This window comes from Chiloscyllium plagiosum, chromosome 10 (assembly GCF_004010195.1).
Source record: "Chiloscyllium plagiosum isolate BGI_BamShark_2017 chromosome 10, ASM401019v2, whole genome shotgun sequence".
Lineage (NCBI taxonomy): Eukaryota > Metazoa > Chordata > Chondrichthyes > Orectolobiformes > Hemiscylliidae > Chiloscyllium > Chiloscyllium plagiosum.
This window is the reverse complement of record NC_057719.1, coordinates 28547009-28561395: the sequence shown is the minus strand read 5'-3', so window position 1 is coordinate 28561395 and position 14387 is coordinate 28547009. Positions and strand designations below refer to the sequence as shown.

At 37.2% G+C, this 14387-nt stretch overlaps 1 protein-coding gene across 9 annotated transcripts in view; it reads left to right on the top strand.

The window, feature by feature from the left end:
• slc38a6 (solute carrier family 38 member 6) overlaps positions 1-14387 on the top strand; it is a 144960-nt gene that overhangs the window by 34052 nt on the left and 96521 nt on the right. For 7 of the 9 annotated variants that reach the window (XR_006312722.1, XR_006312721.1, XR_006312720.1 and 4 more), the window contains 7 exons: positions 2294-2352; positions 5322-5384; positions 7548-7595; positions 8397-8476; positions 9088-9188; positions 9271-9395; positions 13735-13879. Coding sequence is in view for 5 of the 9 variants with exons in the window: in XM_043697246.1 (XP_043553181.1) it covers positions 2294-2352; positions 5322-5384; positions 7548-7595; positions 8397-8476; positions 9088-9188; positions 9271-9395; positions 13735-13879 (621 nt within the window). In the remaining 4 variants the exon portion in view is untranslated. The remainder of the gene's footprint in view (positions 1-2293; positions 2353-5321; positions 5385-7547; positions 7596-8396; positions 8477-9087; positions 9189-9270; positions 9396-13734; positions 13880-14387) is intronic. The other 2 variants (XR_006312723.1, XM_043697251.1) reach the window with 1 other exon arrangement.

The window sequence follows — 14387 nt, the reverse complement described above, 5'->3', positions numbered from 1 at the left end:
TGCTCCGGTTTCCTCCCACAGTCCAAAAATGTGCAGGTTAGATGAATTGGCCATGTTAAATTGCCTGTAGTGTTAGGGGCAGGGGTAAATGTAGGGGAATGGGTCTGGGTGGGTTGTGCTTCAGCGGGTCAGCGTGGACTTGTTGGACAGAAGGGCCTGTTTCCACACTAAGTAATCTAATCTAATCTTAGTAATCCAAAATCTTTTCTGAACCCTTTCAAGTTTCACAACATCTTTCTGATAGGAAGGAGACCAGAATTGCACACAATATTCCAACAGTGGCCTAACCAATGTCCTGTACAGCTGCAACATGACCTCCCAACTCCAGTACTCAATACTCTGACCAATAAAAGAAAGCATACCAAACGCCGCCTTCACTATCCTATCTACCTGCAACTCCACTTTCAAGGAGCTATGAACCTGCACTCCAAGGTCTCTGTTCAGCAACTCCCCCTAGGACCTTTACAATCAAGTGTATAGGTCCTGCTAAGATTTGCTTTCCCAAAATGTAGCACCTCGCATTTATCTGAATTAAACTCCATCTGCCACTTCTCAGCCCATTGGCCCATCTGGTCAAGATCCTGTTGTAATCTGAGATAACCTTCTTCGCTGTCCACTACACCTCCAATTTTGGTGCCATCTGCAAACTTGCTTCCTGTACCTTATGCTCCCATCCAAATCATTTATGTAAATGACAAAAAGTAGAGGACCCAGGACCGATCCTTGTGGCACTCGACTGGTCACAGGCCTCCAGTCTGAAAAACAACCCTCTGCCACCACCCTCTGTCTTCTACCTTTTGAGCCAGTTCTGTATTCAAATGTCTAGTTCTCCCTGTATTCCATGAGACCTAACCTTGCTAACCAGTCTCCCATGGGGAACCTTGTTGAATGCCTTACTGAAGTCCATATAGATCACATCTACTGCTCTACCCTCACCAATCCTGTTACTTCTTCAAAAAACTTTGAGAGACATGATTTCCCATGCACAAAGCCATGTTGAATATCCCTAATCAGTCCTTGTCTTTCCAAATGCATGTACATCCTGTCCCTCAGGATTCCCTCCAACAACTTGCCCACCACTGATGTCAGGCTCACTGGTCTGTAGTTCCCTGGCCTGTCCTTACCACCCTTCTTAAACAGTGGCACCACTTTAGCCAACCTCCAGTCTTCTGGCACCTCACCTGTGACTATCTATGATACAAATATCTCAGCAACAGGCCCAGCAATCATTTATCTAGCTTCCCACAGAGGTCTAGGGTACACCTGATCAGGTCCTGGGGATTTATCCACCTTTTGTGTTTCAAAGTGCTTATCCAATTTTAGAAAGATTCCAGATGACCTTTAGAAGTTTATAAAATCATGAAGGGCATGGATCAGGTAACTGGAAAGGTCTTTTTTTTTTTTCCTGGGTTGGTGTATTCCAAAACTTGAAGGCATAGGTTTAAGGTGAGAGAGAGAGCTAAGACTTAAAAAGGGACCTAAAGAGGCAACCTTTTTCAAGTACACAGTGATGGGTGTATGGAAGAAGCTGCTCGAGCAAGTGTTGGAGGAGAGTACAATGACAACATTTTAAAAGGCATCTGGATGGGTATATGAATAGGAAGGGTTTAGAAGGATATGGCCCAAATGATGGCAAACGGGTCTCGATTAATTTATGATATCTGGTCAGCATGGACAAGTTCAACCGAAGGGTCTGTTTCCGTGCTGTATATCTGACTCTGACTATACATGAAAGTAGAATATTCAAAATCATTTCGAACTCAGTGTTTAAAACTAATCTTATCATCTTCCTCAATTATTTCACTGATTTACCTCTAAATTGGTCTCTATTAGGGGTATCCCTCAAACTCAAAATAAACTAACTCTGCTCCAAATCCTTCCAGTTTCATTTGTTAATATGGCTGGCTAACAGGAGGTGCTCAGCTGAAAGGATGCCATAATTGAATGCCAGTTGCGGGCTCCCATCTTACACTAAGCAAAAGTCATAAAACATTTAGGAAAATAGAAACGTGTATATTTTGAACTGTTTTCTACCATCCTTTCCAAATCTTTTCTATTTCAGAGGGCTGCAAATTTGCCAACGCAGTTGATGTTTTCTGCCCATGTTTTTGCATTCTGTTTTAATGTCTTTTTTTTTGTAGGAGTTGGAATATATGTAATACTGCTCATTCTTGAGGTTGACCATGACTCTGTAGACCATTATTCCTTCATTGTAAATTATCAAATGTTTTTATCCTTGCCAGCACAGCTTGTATTTGGGATTTCCTAATACTTGATGTCATTTTGTTTTCAGAATTTCTTGGTTATACAAGTGGTTTGTCCATCTTATTCATGGTCTACTTTACCATTGTGGTGAGTGAAATTTCCTGTTTGATGCCTTTTATACATCAGTTAAACTGGTCATTTTTTAGGATAGTTGGTCAACAGAAGACTAATATACCAATGTAAATCCCATCATTTTACGTTTTCAGATTCAGTACCTCCGTGACCACCAATGTGCAGTATTTTGGTCAATATTAAACTAAGACGGATTGTTCTACACACTATAAGCTGTTTTAGGCTTTCCCTTATTTCCTGTTCTCAGTTGTACCCCTTTTTAAACAAAGAACCAAGATCAAGCAAAAGAGCTTGAATGTCTTCCAATTTTCAGCATTGATTTGTTCTTCGGGAGCAAATGTTCCTTATCACACTGCAGTTGGCATTGATGGGGAAAAATGAAGATAATGTGCTGAAAACGATGTTTGCTCAACTTTGCTTTTTTTTTGGAAGTTGCATAATTAATAGTTTGTTCTATAATTGCTTGAGAACAACCTCAGCCCAGACTAGATGAGAAGCTAGATGTGAAGGGAAATATTGAGAAAATTGACCTTGAACCTTTTTATAATGTGCTGTGGAAGGATACTGCATCACAGCAGCAATCTACTGCCAGTGATCTGCCTTGGGATATTCCTGCCTACTGACCTGCCACTATCAATAGCTGGGAAATTGTAACCAGAAAAAATTGCTCTAACCATGTAATGCACAAAGATATGGAAAATTTGACGCAACTGTCATTTTTATTGGACGTTTTCATTTAATTGCCTGCTGCAGCTGTTATGTATTTGTCAAGTGTCACATATTATACTGGAATTAATGATAATGAAACATTACTATAAAATATGTACCATGACTCTACTTAACCTGAGACAGATCCACTGTCCAGATGCACGGACTATTCCTTGCCATCATAGTACAACATAATTATGAAAAATGTAGCACCATAATAAAGCAGTTTTTAAAGCTTGTTCACTACTTCACTTTGGAAGAAATACTTGAATAGTCTTAGAACCAAGCATGCAGATGGCTGATTTGTCTCTAATGATCCAATTAAAAAAGTAAAAAGGTAGATCACTTACCTATTTGTGCCTATGCCCGTCATACTTCAACTACATTTATCTATTCTAGTCTTATTTTCTTCTCTGGTACTAATCCTTCTGTCTTTCCTATTTTAAGTATTCACTTTTGTTTCTATGATGCTGTCTGTACATTAATGACTAAAGTGTTTTATTAATCCTCTTTAACAAGTTTTAAATTCTTGCATTCTTTTATAGAAATGTCTGTATTTCCACATCAGTTCACTACAAAAACATTTGTCACTTAATATTTGATAGAATTTTAATGTTTTTAGGACCTCTTCTTTTAATTCACCCTCTCCAAAAATATTGGAATTTACAAGCCCATTCATAATGTTTCAGTTTGGCTACAACTCTAACGATGGTAACCTAAGTACTTTTTGGCCCAACTTGTCCATGCTGACCAGGTTTCCTAAACTGAACTATCCCCACTTTTTTCGTATTTGGCTCCTATGTTCTAAAACCTTCATATCCATGCACCTGTCCAAATGTCTTTTAAATATTCATAATTGCGCTTGCCTCTACCACTCCTCCTGGCATCTCTTTTTATATGCAGGCCAGTTATATTTCCTCAAACTTGAACAAAAAATGATCGTATTTCAAAACTACTTGTAGGGTGCTATTTTAAGTACCTCCATGGTGGCTTAGTGGTTAGCATTGCTGCCTCCGCACCAGGGACCCGGGTCAGATTCCAGCCTCTTGCGACTGTGCAACTCCACACAGACATTCTCCCCATGTCTGTATGGATTTCTGCCGGGTGCTCCGCTTTCCTCCCACGATCCAAAGACGTGCAGGTCAGGTGAATTGCCCATGCTAAATTGCCCACTGTTGGCTGCATTAGTCAGGGGTAAATGTAGGGGAATGGGTGGGTGGGTTACTCTTCAGAGGCCTGTTTCCATGCTGTAGGAAATCTAATATAATAGTAATACAATTCGAATCAGGTCTGAGTTCAAAAGCACAGTGATAGCTGAGTATTTTTTAAAAATTCTCCAGGCTGCTTTACATGCCTCTTTGTTGTTAGAAGCAAAACCTTCGGAAATATGATAAATTCCTTGCAGGGAAAGGTGAAATATTTAAGTTGGATAAATGTTTTTATCTATACAAATGTAACAAACCAGAAATTTGAACGCACTTTTTTTTTTTTGGGACTCATCGTAAACGCTCTTTGTAAATTAAAATAGCAATCTGTTATTTATTGATTTTGTTTTAAATTTTGGTGATTTGCTGTTTTGATTTGTCAGAAATTGACTACTTCTGCTTGCAAACCATTTATGAACGTGCAGTTTGCTCTAAACATGTGAAGCTTAACTGGAAGGTGTAGATCTGAAAATGTGTTGCTGGAAAAGCGCAGCAGGTCAGGCAGCATCCAAGGATGCTGCCTGACCTGCGCTTTTCCAGCAACACATTTTCAGCTCTGATCTCCAGCATCTGCAGTCCTCACTTTCTCCTGGAAGCTGTAGATATCTAGCCCCTTGTCTCGCATGATCTTTCTTTACAAGAAAGAAAAAAAAAATGGGTGAACTTTAAAATGGGTAACTGGGGTGAAAGCTATGGAAAATTTGAATTATGGTAAAAGTTTTAAAGTTTTTTTTTGTTTTTCCCTTCACTTAATAATGCACTAATATGCATGTATGTGCTATAGTGTTAGTGACAATTAAACCGTTTCGATAGCCTTATCTCTGCACCATACCATTCTCTCTTGATTCACATACCCCTCTCTCCTTGTTCAAGGCTTTCTTAATCATTATTGCTGTCAAGTCAAAAACTTCTGCAATTTAGAAACTTCTGCAACCTAATTTAATTGCAACATAGGCTACTTTAAAAGCTATGCCTATTGAAACCTCTTAAATGCCAATACTTGTTGTGATTCTTTATCCCATTATTTGCATTTGGGTGTTTTTTAAATTTAACATGAATTGACTTCTGCAGGTTGTGGTTAAAAAATGGTTCGTTCCTTGCCCGCTGTCTAATGGCACTGTCAATTACTTTCAGGTAAGACACCTTTTGATATTGCTGTGATGGTTAAGGAGATTAGAATGATTTCTTGCTGTTTGTTTAATATGAGGCTCTACTGAAAGTTATGTTGAAGAAATGACCGCTCACTCATAACTAAGTTTAATTTGATCAGACATGGTATTGCTTTAACTGTTGTGGAAGCAGATTTAATTGAAAAGTAAACAGACTTGAATGAAAACAAATTGCAGGATAAGGGAGGGAGTGAGCAAGGGATAGGATTAATTGGACACCTCTTTCAAAGCATGGGCATGAGTACAATCCAATGGCTTCCTTCAGTTCTGTTATTGTGATAATTATCACTGATTCCAGGCCTTAACTGTGCCACACTTACCCTGTTTTGAGGTTGAAATATCATCTAAATGCATTACATAAAGGAAGGTTTTAATAAACCAGTACAGAAGTTCAAGGATTAAAATTGCCATTGATAATTCAGAGTTTGTTTTCAGCAATGCTCTAAAGTGCAAGACAAAATAAAAACTTGTTATGATGAATTGTTTAAGGGGAAGAAAATAGCATTTTGTACTCTGAAAGAAGAGTGCTCATTGAATGGATTCTGATTGGTGGAGGCACGTCGCTCAGAATCCAGTGAGGATATTTTTCAAGTCCTGGGTTTGGTGTGATCCTATGGTGATATCCTCTATTTGGGCAGACATAATGTTGTTAAAACTGAACTTGACTGCATAAGTTGCTGAGTTTGTGTGATTCCTTATTCACAGAAATGTTGGAAAGTTTATATTACCATGATGTAGCAGTATAGATGTCTGATTTCCTGTTGTACATTAGTGAACAGACCAGCAATGTTAAATGATAGTCTGGATGCTGTTTTGCTATTGATATACAATTCATGTATGGCTTTCACAAATTAATGAATCCATCAACGGATAAGTAGAAACTTTGCACTGACTTAGTTGTAACAATTTACTAAACTGTTTGACTGGTTTGTGTTATCTGTGGACAAGTCATGATGGGTATAAAGCAAAATCACTTGAATTGGGCAGCCTGTATATGCCTTTGCATAATGTGGCATGAAAATGAATGAATGGGGAGAAGGGTGGTTGCCTTGCAGTGTCTTTGGAGGCTACTGTGGCACAAGGAATCTCTAGTTCCATGTTATGTTCTCAAGTGGCTCTAGATTTTTTCCATGTATGGGATGAAGGCCTCCAAAACAATATATTTAAGAATCCGATTTTTTAAAGAACTTTAATTTTTTTTTTGCTGTTCTATTTTTAAAATGTTGTTATTATTAGAAATGAATACTTTCCATTTCCAACTTCACCTAGCATTGACATCACTTTTTCAGTCAGTGTATTTCTGTTTTTAGTTAACTGCCTTCTAATCTGCCTCATTAACTGTCTTGCGTCAGTGTAATACCTGTTTAAATTTCTGCCACTAGGTTATCCAGTTGCCTCAGATTGCGGATTGAGTAATTAGTACTGAACTCTCACTCATTGTCCAAACTTTTCACTTAAGGTCCCAAATCTGGTTAGTTTGAGACCCGTGTTACTGCTGGAGAAACTCGACATGTATGGCAGCATCTGTCGAAGAAAAACTGAGAATGATTTAAGTCCAGTATGACTCTTCCTTGAACTTAAAGGTTAAGATTATTTTCACATGAAGCAATTTCAGTGTATGAAAGCTTAAAATGGAATATGTTAATGTCATGAACAGTACCTACTTTAATTGAATTGCAAACATGCTACCTTTAAACACAGATGAATAGAATTGTTGCAGTTTTAAACTTTTTTTTATTATTGCTTTCTGGAATGTCCAACAGTGAAATTTCTCCATTCCCTAAATAGCTACTAGATTCCGTCCCTAGGCTTGCTCCTAATCTACTTTCTTATGACATATTAGATGAGGATATGTGGATATCAAACTTTTTTATGTTTATCCTACTCTTGCACATCGCAAATGGTAGGTTTTTTATTGTCCATATCCAAGTACATAGCACTTCCTCCCCCCCCCCCTCAGTGTGAATTATTTCTTGGTGTGTGGGAGGTGGAGGAGATATATATTTAGTTGATTTCAAGTACATGTGCAAGATAATCATTGTACACTATATTCCAGAGTGAAAAATTAGACATTATTTTAAGGGTCTTGTTAGACTGTAAAGTGTTTTTTTTTCTTTTTCTTGTTTAGAACTTTAGTTCTGAATGTAAACCAAAGCTTCTACAAATTTCATCCAAGGTTTGTACTCTAGTTACTTGGTCTGCAAGAACGGTTTGTTTGTATTCTCATTATACAATTTATAATCCATTAACTTTCCAAGAAAAGTTGCAATTTTAAATATCTGGCAGTTCAGTTTTGCTGAACATTAAATGTGAATCTAGTGCTTTATTCACTTGCAATATGTAACTTGCATATGGGATCCAATTTTAATTTTGCTGTTTTCTTTTTAAACTAAGCCATTGTTTTATAGGTGCAGGTAACATTTTTAAAATCTGAACTAAAAGGCAAGAAGCAATTTCCTGTGAATGAATGTGCCTGTTTATTAACCACTGATAGACATATTCACTTAACATCATGACCCTTCATGTTATGGCATGAAATCTCTGAACTAGGCTTTCTGAAAAGGAATGGTAACTTGTACTGTGGGGCCCCTCTTAAAATCATTGTATCCTGAATAACAAAACTGCTGTCAGCACTTTATGCTTCAGTACAAATGATATGGTTGATCCCAGTTAACATCAGGCTTACATGAGGGTTCCTTAATGCCACACTCAGTTAAATGCTGCCTTAATGTTAAAGGTAGTCACTTGTGACCTCCCTCTGCAATTCAATGCTTTGTCCTTGCTTGAGTCAAATTTTGAAGTCAATAGTCTTGACAAAAATCAAACACACTCTTAGTGAACATGTTATTGCTGAGCACGTATCACTTGATAAAGCTGTTAATGATGACTCTGATCACCTTAAATCATTGTCATGCGCATTAAGTCCAATTTTATCCATAAATGTATTTTAACACTGCAATTTTTCTTCATCCCGTAGAGTGCATACGCAATTCCAACAATGGCATTTTCATTTCTCTGCCATACATCAGTGTTGCCAATTTACTGTGAACTCAAAAGGTATGTCATGCAGAGAGTCTAAGTTTTTTGCAAGCATCATATCTCTTAAGTATCCAATTGACTATGCATCACTTTTCAACTTGGGAAGCAGTCTAAAATTCTGTCCTTAGATTGTTGAAATTAGTATCAAATCAATGTTCAGTCATGAAGTGTTCAAAGGCTTAAATTAATTATGCTGAATATCCAATCCTGCTCTTTCACAACTTCAGTGATTTCACACATCCCTGTTTCTCTATTGAAGAAAGGTAAGCAATTAGATAATTTACTCATGTTTGCTAGTCAGTTTGTGAAAGGTGCTTTGGAACTCCAGAATAAATTATCAAAGTCTGCTGACTTGAGTCATTTGATGCTGTGATAGTGGCAAGGTAAAACACAGCTTTACCCAGAAGTACTTAGTGTTGGATAACCAAGAATCATTTTCATTCCCAAATACCTGCCATTAGTTAGGATAAACATATAAGTGTAATTTTCTTCAATATTTTAGCTTGTATATGCAAATTTAACACTTCTAATTGAGAGCTTTGCAAACCTGGTTTCAGACATAAGTGAGTATTCTGTGCATCTTGCAACCAAACATGTGTAACACTAATGTTTGAATTTCTTTTGAACAGGCCTTCAAAGAGCAGGATGCAAAAAGCGGTTAACATAGGAATGACTCTGAGTTTTTTGATCTACATGCTTTCTGCCTTGTTCGGCTACCTGACGTTTTATGGTTTGTGGTGTATTAATTATAATATTTTGAAAGTTGTTTCTGTAGTGCTTCCAAAACTAAGATTTTTTTTTTCTTCTTTCAGCCAATGTGAACTCACAGTTGCTGCACAGTTACAGCCAGTATCTGCCACGGGACCCCGTCATTATGTCAGTTAGAATATGTATACTCTTCTCTGTGCTTCTGACAGTGCCTCTAATCCACTTTCCAGTGAGTTTTGACAAAGATGTGGTTTTTTGTGTGTACTTTACCATTTTGTTTTCATTTTAAATATGGCTCAAGACTGTTCAGTCTATCAAACTTGACTTTAAAATATTCATCGCTTCCATAGTCTTTGTTAGTAGCTTTGTCATACTCTTATCCTAAATGCATGACATTTAATGGGATATCCTTGCACCTCTGCTTTATTCATTTGATCCTTATCATTAGACAAATTGAACACTGGTCCCTGAATTAACAGCAGTGTCCTTTCGTCAGTCATAGTCTTACTTTATTTTGGTGCACAAAATTAAAAGCAACCTGAGACTTGTTGTGCAGATCAAATCATTAAAACAAAAAACAAAGTTTGCTCTGATGGTATTTAGGTTTGGAGTTCCCGGAAGTGTTGATGTTTTTGTGCTGTGGTAGGAGAGATATAAGAGATTTTAGTCAACTTGGAAATTACAACTTGAGCAAACCACCTATTGATCATTACAGAGGGAATCTACCTCATGCTGTGCTTGAACAGTTTGAGTATCAAGCTATTGTAGTGAGAAGAGGCCCAAATAACAAATGTCATACCTCTGGAAAGATAGCTTTGAGAAAAGTGGAAATAAAAACAGGATTTGTATCTTGCACAGTATTTTAAACTCGAGGGGAGGTCAACAAAGTTTGTAAACCTCTTGAGAAAAGCATCTAATTTGTAATTAATAATGCGAATGTATCTTTCAAAATAAGGCATGGCTTTTTTCTCCAATACTAAAAAGTTATGTAATTGAAGTTTTTCATCTTGCAATCAAGACATGAGCAAGAATTACAATGTAAACAAAAGCAATTTGTAAGAGTAGAGAATGTGGGTTAGTTGACAAGTGGATTCTGTTTAGGTGCATCACCATGAAGAATACACTAGATTATAACTGCCTTTTGGAAAATGAGCCAAAAGGTGGCTGTCACTGATTTTTTTTTTTGTTGTTATTTTTTTTTAATTACTTTGAAATAATAGGTTCATTGCGTGTACATCTTCTGTCGGTGAAGAACAGTCTTGTGTGTTAATGAAGCTTTATACATGTGTCCAGATTGAATGCCTAATTAGCGATCTTTTTTAAATTGTTCGCTGTATAATTCTTAGCACAGGAATTCAGTTAGATTATTTAACAAATATTGTCCATTTGCAGAAAATCATCTACTGTTGAGCACTTGCATTTTGCAAGTACAGGCTGGGTGTGTAAAGTCAGTACCTTGCCTGTTCAGAAAAGTTAGGGAATGTTTTTTAAAAATCTACAAGTCTTTTTGGGATGTACAGCCTACATGTCTACCCCAATATCCAGCAGAATACCAGCACTGAAAGTCACATACCACGTTTTTATCGGCATGACAGACGTATTTTTGGCTTTTCTGATGCCATCCTGTTAGTAGTAAATAATGTACTACTTCAAATGGTAGCAATGTGGAACAGCTAGCTTTGCCTGTTGCATAAACATTTTGAGGTACCTTGCTCATGCAGCTAATCTGAGGTAGGGCTGGGCACTTTTCAAGATTTGAAATGGCAGATTTAGGCCCATTCGGGTTTGTCCAATTTATATACAGAGGAAGCAATCTGATTAGGATGGTCATTATCTTACAAGGAAAGTTTTTTGATCCACCCTATTTGAGCATGTACTGTGAGCAAATGTCCTGTTCATAATGTTGCCAATAAAACTAATCTTGGGTTTTGGACAGTTCCAAATACAATACCTGTTGCCCAGTATAGGTATGTTTGCAGTAGTTAAAATCTGCCAGAGTTTTCAACTCTCCCATCAAGGGATGGGTGCTCATTTAACTGCTTCAATACAAGACTAAATTTGAGTGCTATGTTTGTATTTGCATTTAAGAATTTGCTTACATGCCTCAATGGGATTCAAACTGCAAACATTCCAATTATTTAAAGTACACAAGGGTTTGGAGGCTAGGAGTCATCCCACCAAAGGAATGTTCCTCATGGATCCCAGCAAAGACTATTGAGATCTGGCCACAAGGGGATCCCATGATGTTTGCCATCTATTTGGGAATATGTGATGTCTCTAAATTAAATGTACAAGTTAGTTCATCAGTTCAGTTATTATTACTGATTGAAACATTGGGTCCAGATGGGAGAAAGGTGAGGATTGCAGATGCTGGAGATCAGAGTCGAAGAGGATGATGCTGGAAAAGCATAGCTGGTCAGGCAGCATCCGAGGGGCTGAAGAGTCTACATTTCGACTCCCCAGCTCCTCAGATGCTGCCTGACCAGCTGTGCTTTTCCAGCACCATATTCTTTGACTCTGATCTCCAGCATCTGCAATCCTCGCCTTTCTCCCATCTGAAGTGAAATTTAATGCAGTAGTGAAGGTTGTTCTACTGAAGCGGAATCTCTATGGGTAGAGCATAGAGGAGCAATTCCTGAAATGTGTACGGAATGTTTTTTTTAAATCGATTTTTGAGGAGCTGACCAGGAAACCGGCCATCATAGACTGGGCATTGTAATCTAAATAAAAACTACAATGGTAAGCAGTGCATACTGACTATGAACTTTTGTGTAAGAGCAATTGTGATATTATGAGCCGTGCTTTCACGTTTTAGTTTTCAGCAAGGCTGTCAGGTGCTGAGCCACAAAACCAATGGAAACGAATTGGACCTAGTAAGGATGGTTTACATTTGATAGTCATGTCTGTTCATGAATGTTCCTTTTATCAGGTTTACAGATCTGTATGTTCAGGTTAGTCTTGAGGCCTTCAACGTCGCCATGTTGCATATGAAAATTTGATAGGATGCTAGGTATATCTGTGCTCGATCATTTAAGTGCACTTTAAAGGATTTAGCATCGTTTAGTGCTTTGTAGTATGATAGCTGAGAGCAAAGCTCCAACTGGGCAAATTCCACTTCCCACTATTTGTGGGATAGAAGTGCACCAAAATTGGCAAAGTTAATTGGATTTGTGTAATGCCACTTACTATAAGATTGGTCTTATCAGAAACTATACTGAGAAATGAAGGTAGATCATTTATTTTTGCTGTATTGTGAAAACTCTCAAATGGGCCCAAGGCTACCCCTTCAGTCCTGAAAAGTGCCTTCCTGTGATTATCATGGAATTTTGAGGTTTCTCACAGGGATGATTGGTGAAGCTAGCTGTTTCATACTGCTGCTTTCAGCAGCAACACAATTGATGTTTGCCCCTAACAGGATGGTGCTGTCCACCCACAGGGTGTTCTGTCAGTCTCTGAATAATGCGGTATGTGAATTTCCATGCTGGAGTGATGCTAGCTATATAAAAGTTGTTGCAAAGACTAGCAGATTGTATTGAATGGCATTTTTCTTTTGGGCTGTTCACAAGCAATAAGATACTATCAGTATCCAGCCAGCATTCGCTTGCAAAACTCCAAGCAACATCCAGCATTTTAAATGATTGTTTGGACAACGTGATTTGGATAGTGTTTGTTATCCTGAATGTTCTAAGAATTATACTACAACCAATTTAAGAATGAGTAGTGGCTTATAGTAAAGTGCATTGTGTACTGAATTTATATATTGATACATGGGCCTCCATTCTTTCAGACAAAACATGTACGACCATTGTCTATTTCAATTCAGCAAAATAGGTGCAGCCACCCTCTGGTAATGCTTCAACCAAAGGAATCACCCAATCAGTCAACTTATCTGGTTTAAATTTTTAAGCAAAACTTGATTATTAAGTTGTGGTCATCTAACTGCATTTCCAGGCAATGCCTTCTACCAGAATTCAGTTATCAACCAATCAAAACGCACTATTCTCAGATAATTATAAAATGTTTTCCCCTTTGTCTTGTACTCATCAGGACATGTGCAGGAATATAACAATCATTGACAAAATTTCTCTTTTTACATTACTACTGTTTCTGTACTGTCAAATGATTATTTGATATTGTGTTGATCATGCATTATATAAATTTCTTTTTTGTATTGAAGCAATGACCAAACTATCTAAGCTATAAAAGGATCAGGACATTCACCTGAAGTAAGAATAGAGATATCTGACTAATCCGTCATGGCTTGAGATTTAGTTTTAATGTAATATGTTTTTAATAAATGCAGCTATAACAGTATTAATTTTAAGGTTTACTATAAATATGGTTTTTCTGCAGAGCCTGGAAATATGTACTAAATTTGAAAAAAATTCAAATTTGTTTTTTAAAATGTTTTATTAGTCTTGTATAATGAAACCATCATCTGTTACATTTGGTGTTTTGAGCTCCACCACCAAGAAGCACTTAATACTTCATTGACCCCGTTTAACATTTGGCTTGAGTCAGATTCTAAGAGCATATCCTTATCATTGATACATTTTTTTTTCCTGCAGGCAAGGAAATCTTTTATGCTGCTATTTTGTTCAAGCTGCCCCTTCTCATGGTTGTGTCATATACTTGTCACACTTGTTATTCAGACAGTGATTGTGTTATTGGCAATCTATGTGCCAAATATTCAAAATATCTTTGGTGTAGTTGGTAAGTTGTTTTATTATTTTGGTCTTTAATCAATCTGAAAGTAAATTACAAACACTATACAAGTAGAATCTGGGAAAAATAAAAACAATTTAGCATTTCTAGCCTCCTAAATAAATAAAGTATGAATTGTAACATGGCAGTAAAAGGCTTTGGAGAACTTGTGATTTTAAATGTAAATGATGAATGTCAAGGCTGTTGTAGTACAAGTAAGAATCATTTTAAGACCAGCATTAATCTGGTTTATGCTTTCATCTCCCCCAATTATAAGCAACTCATGAAGGATGAGGCATTAGGTTAATGACCAGAAAGGCTAAAGAGTACATTTCCTAGTTAAATGAACACTGAAGTTTCTATTTGTGTTCCAGTGTTGAGCATTATCCTTATCCTTCTGATTTCACATTTTAAAGCTGCCATAAGGTAGTTTAGTGTAGGAAAAAGAAATCTGAACTTGCTTTCTCATTCCTTCACCACCCCCCAGCCCACTCCATCTAAGTTAGCTTTGTCAATA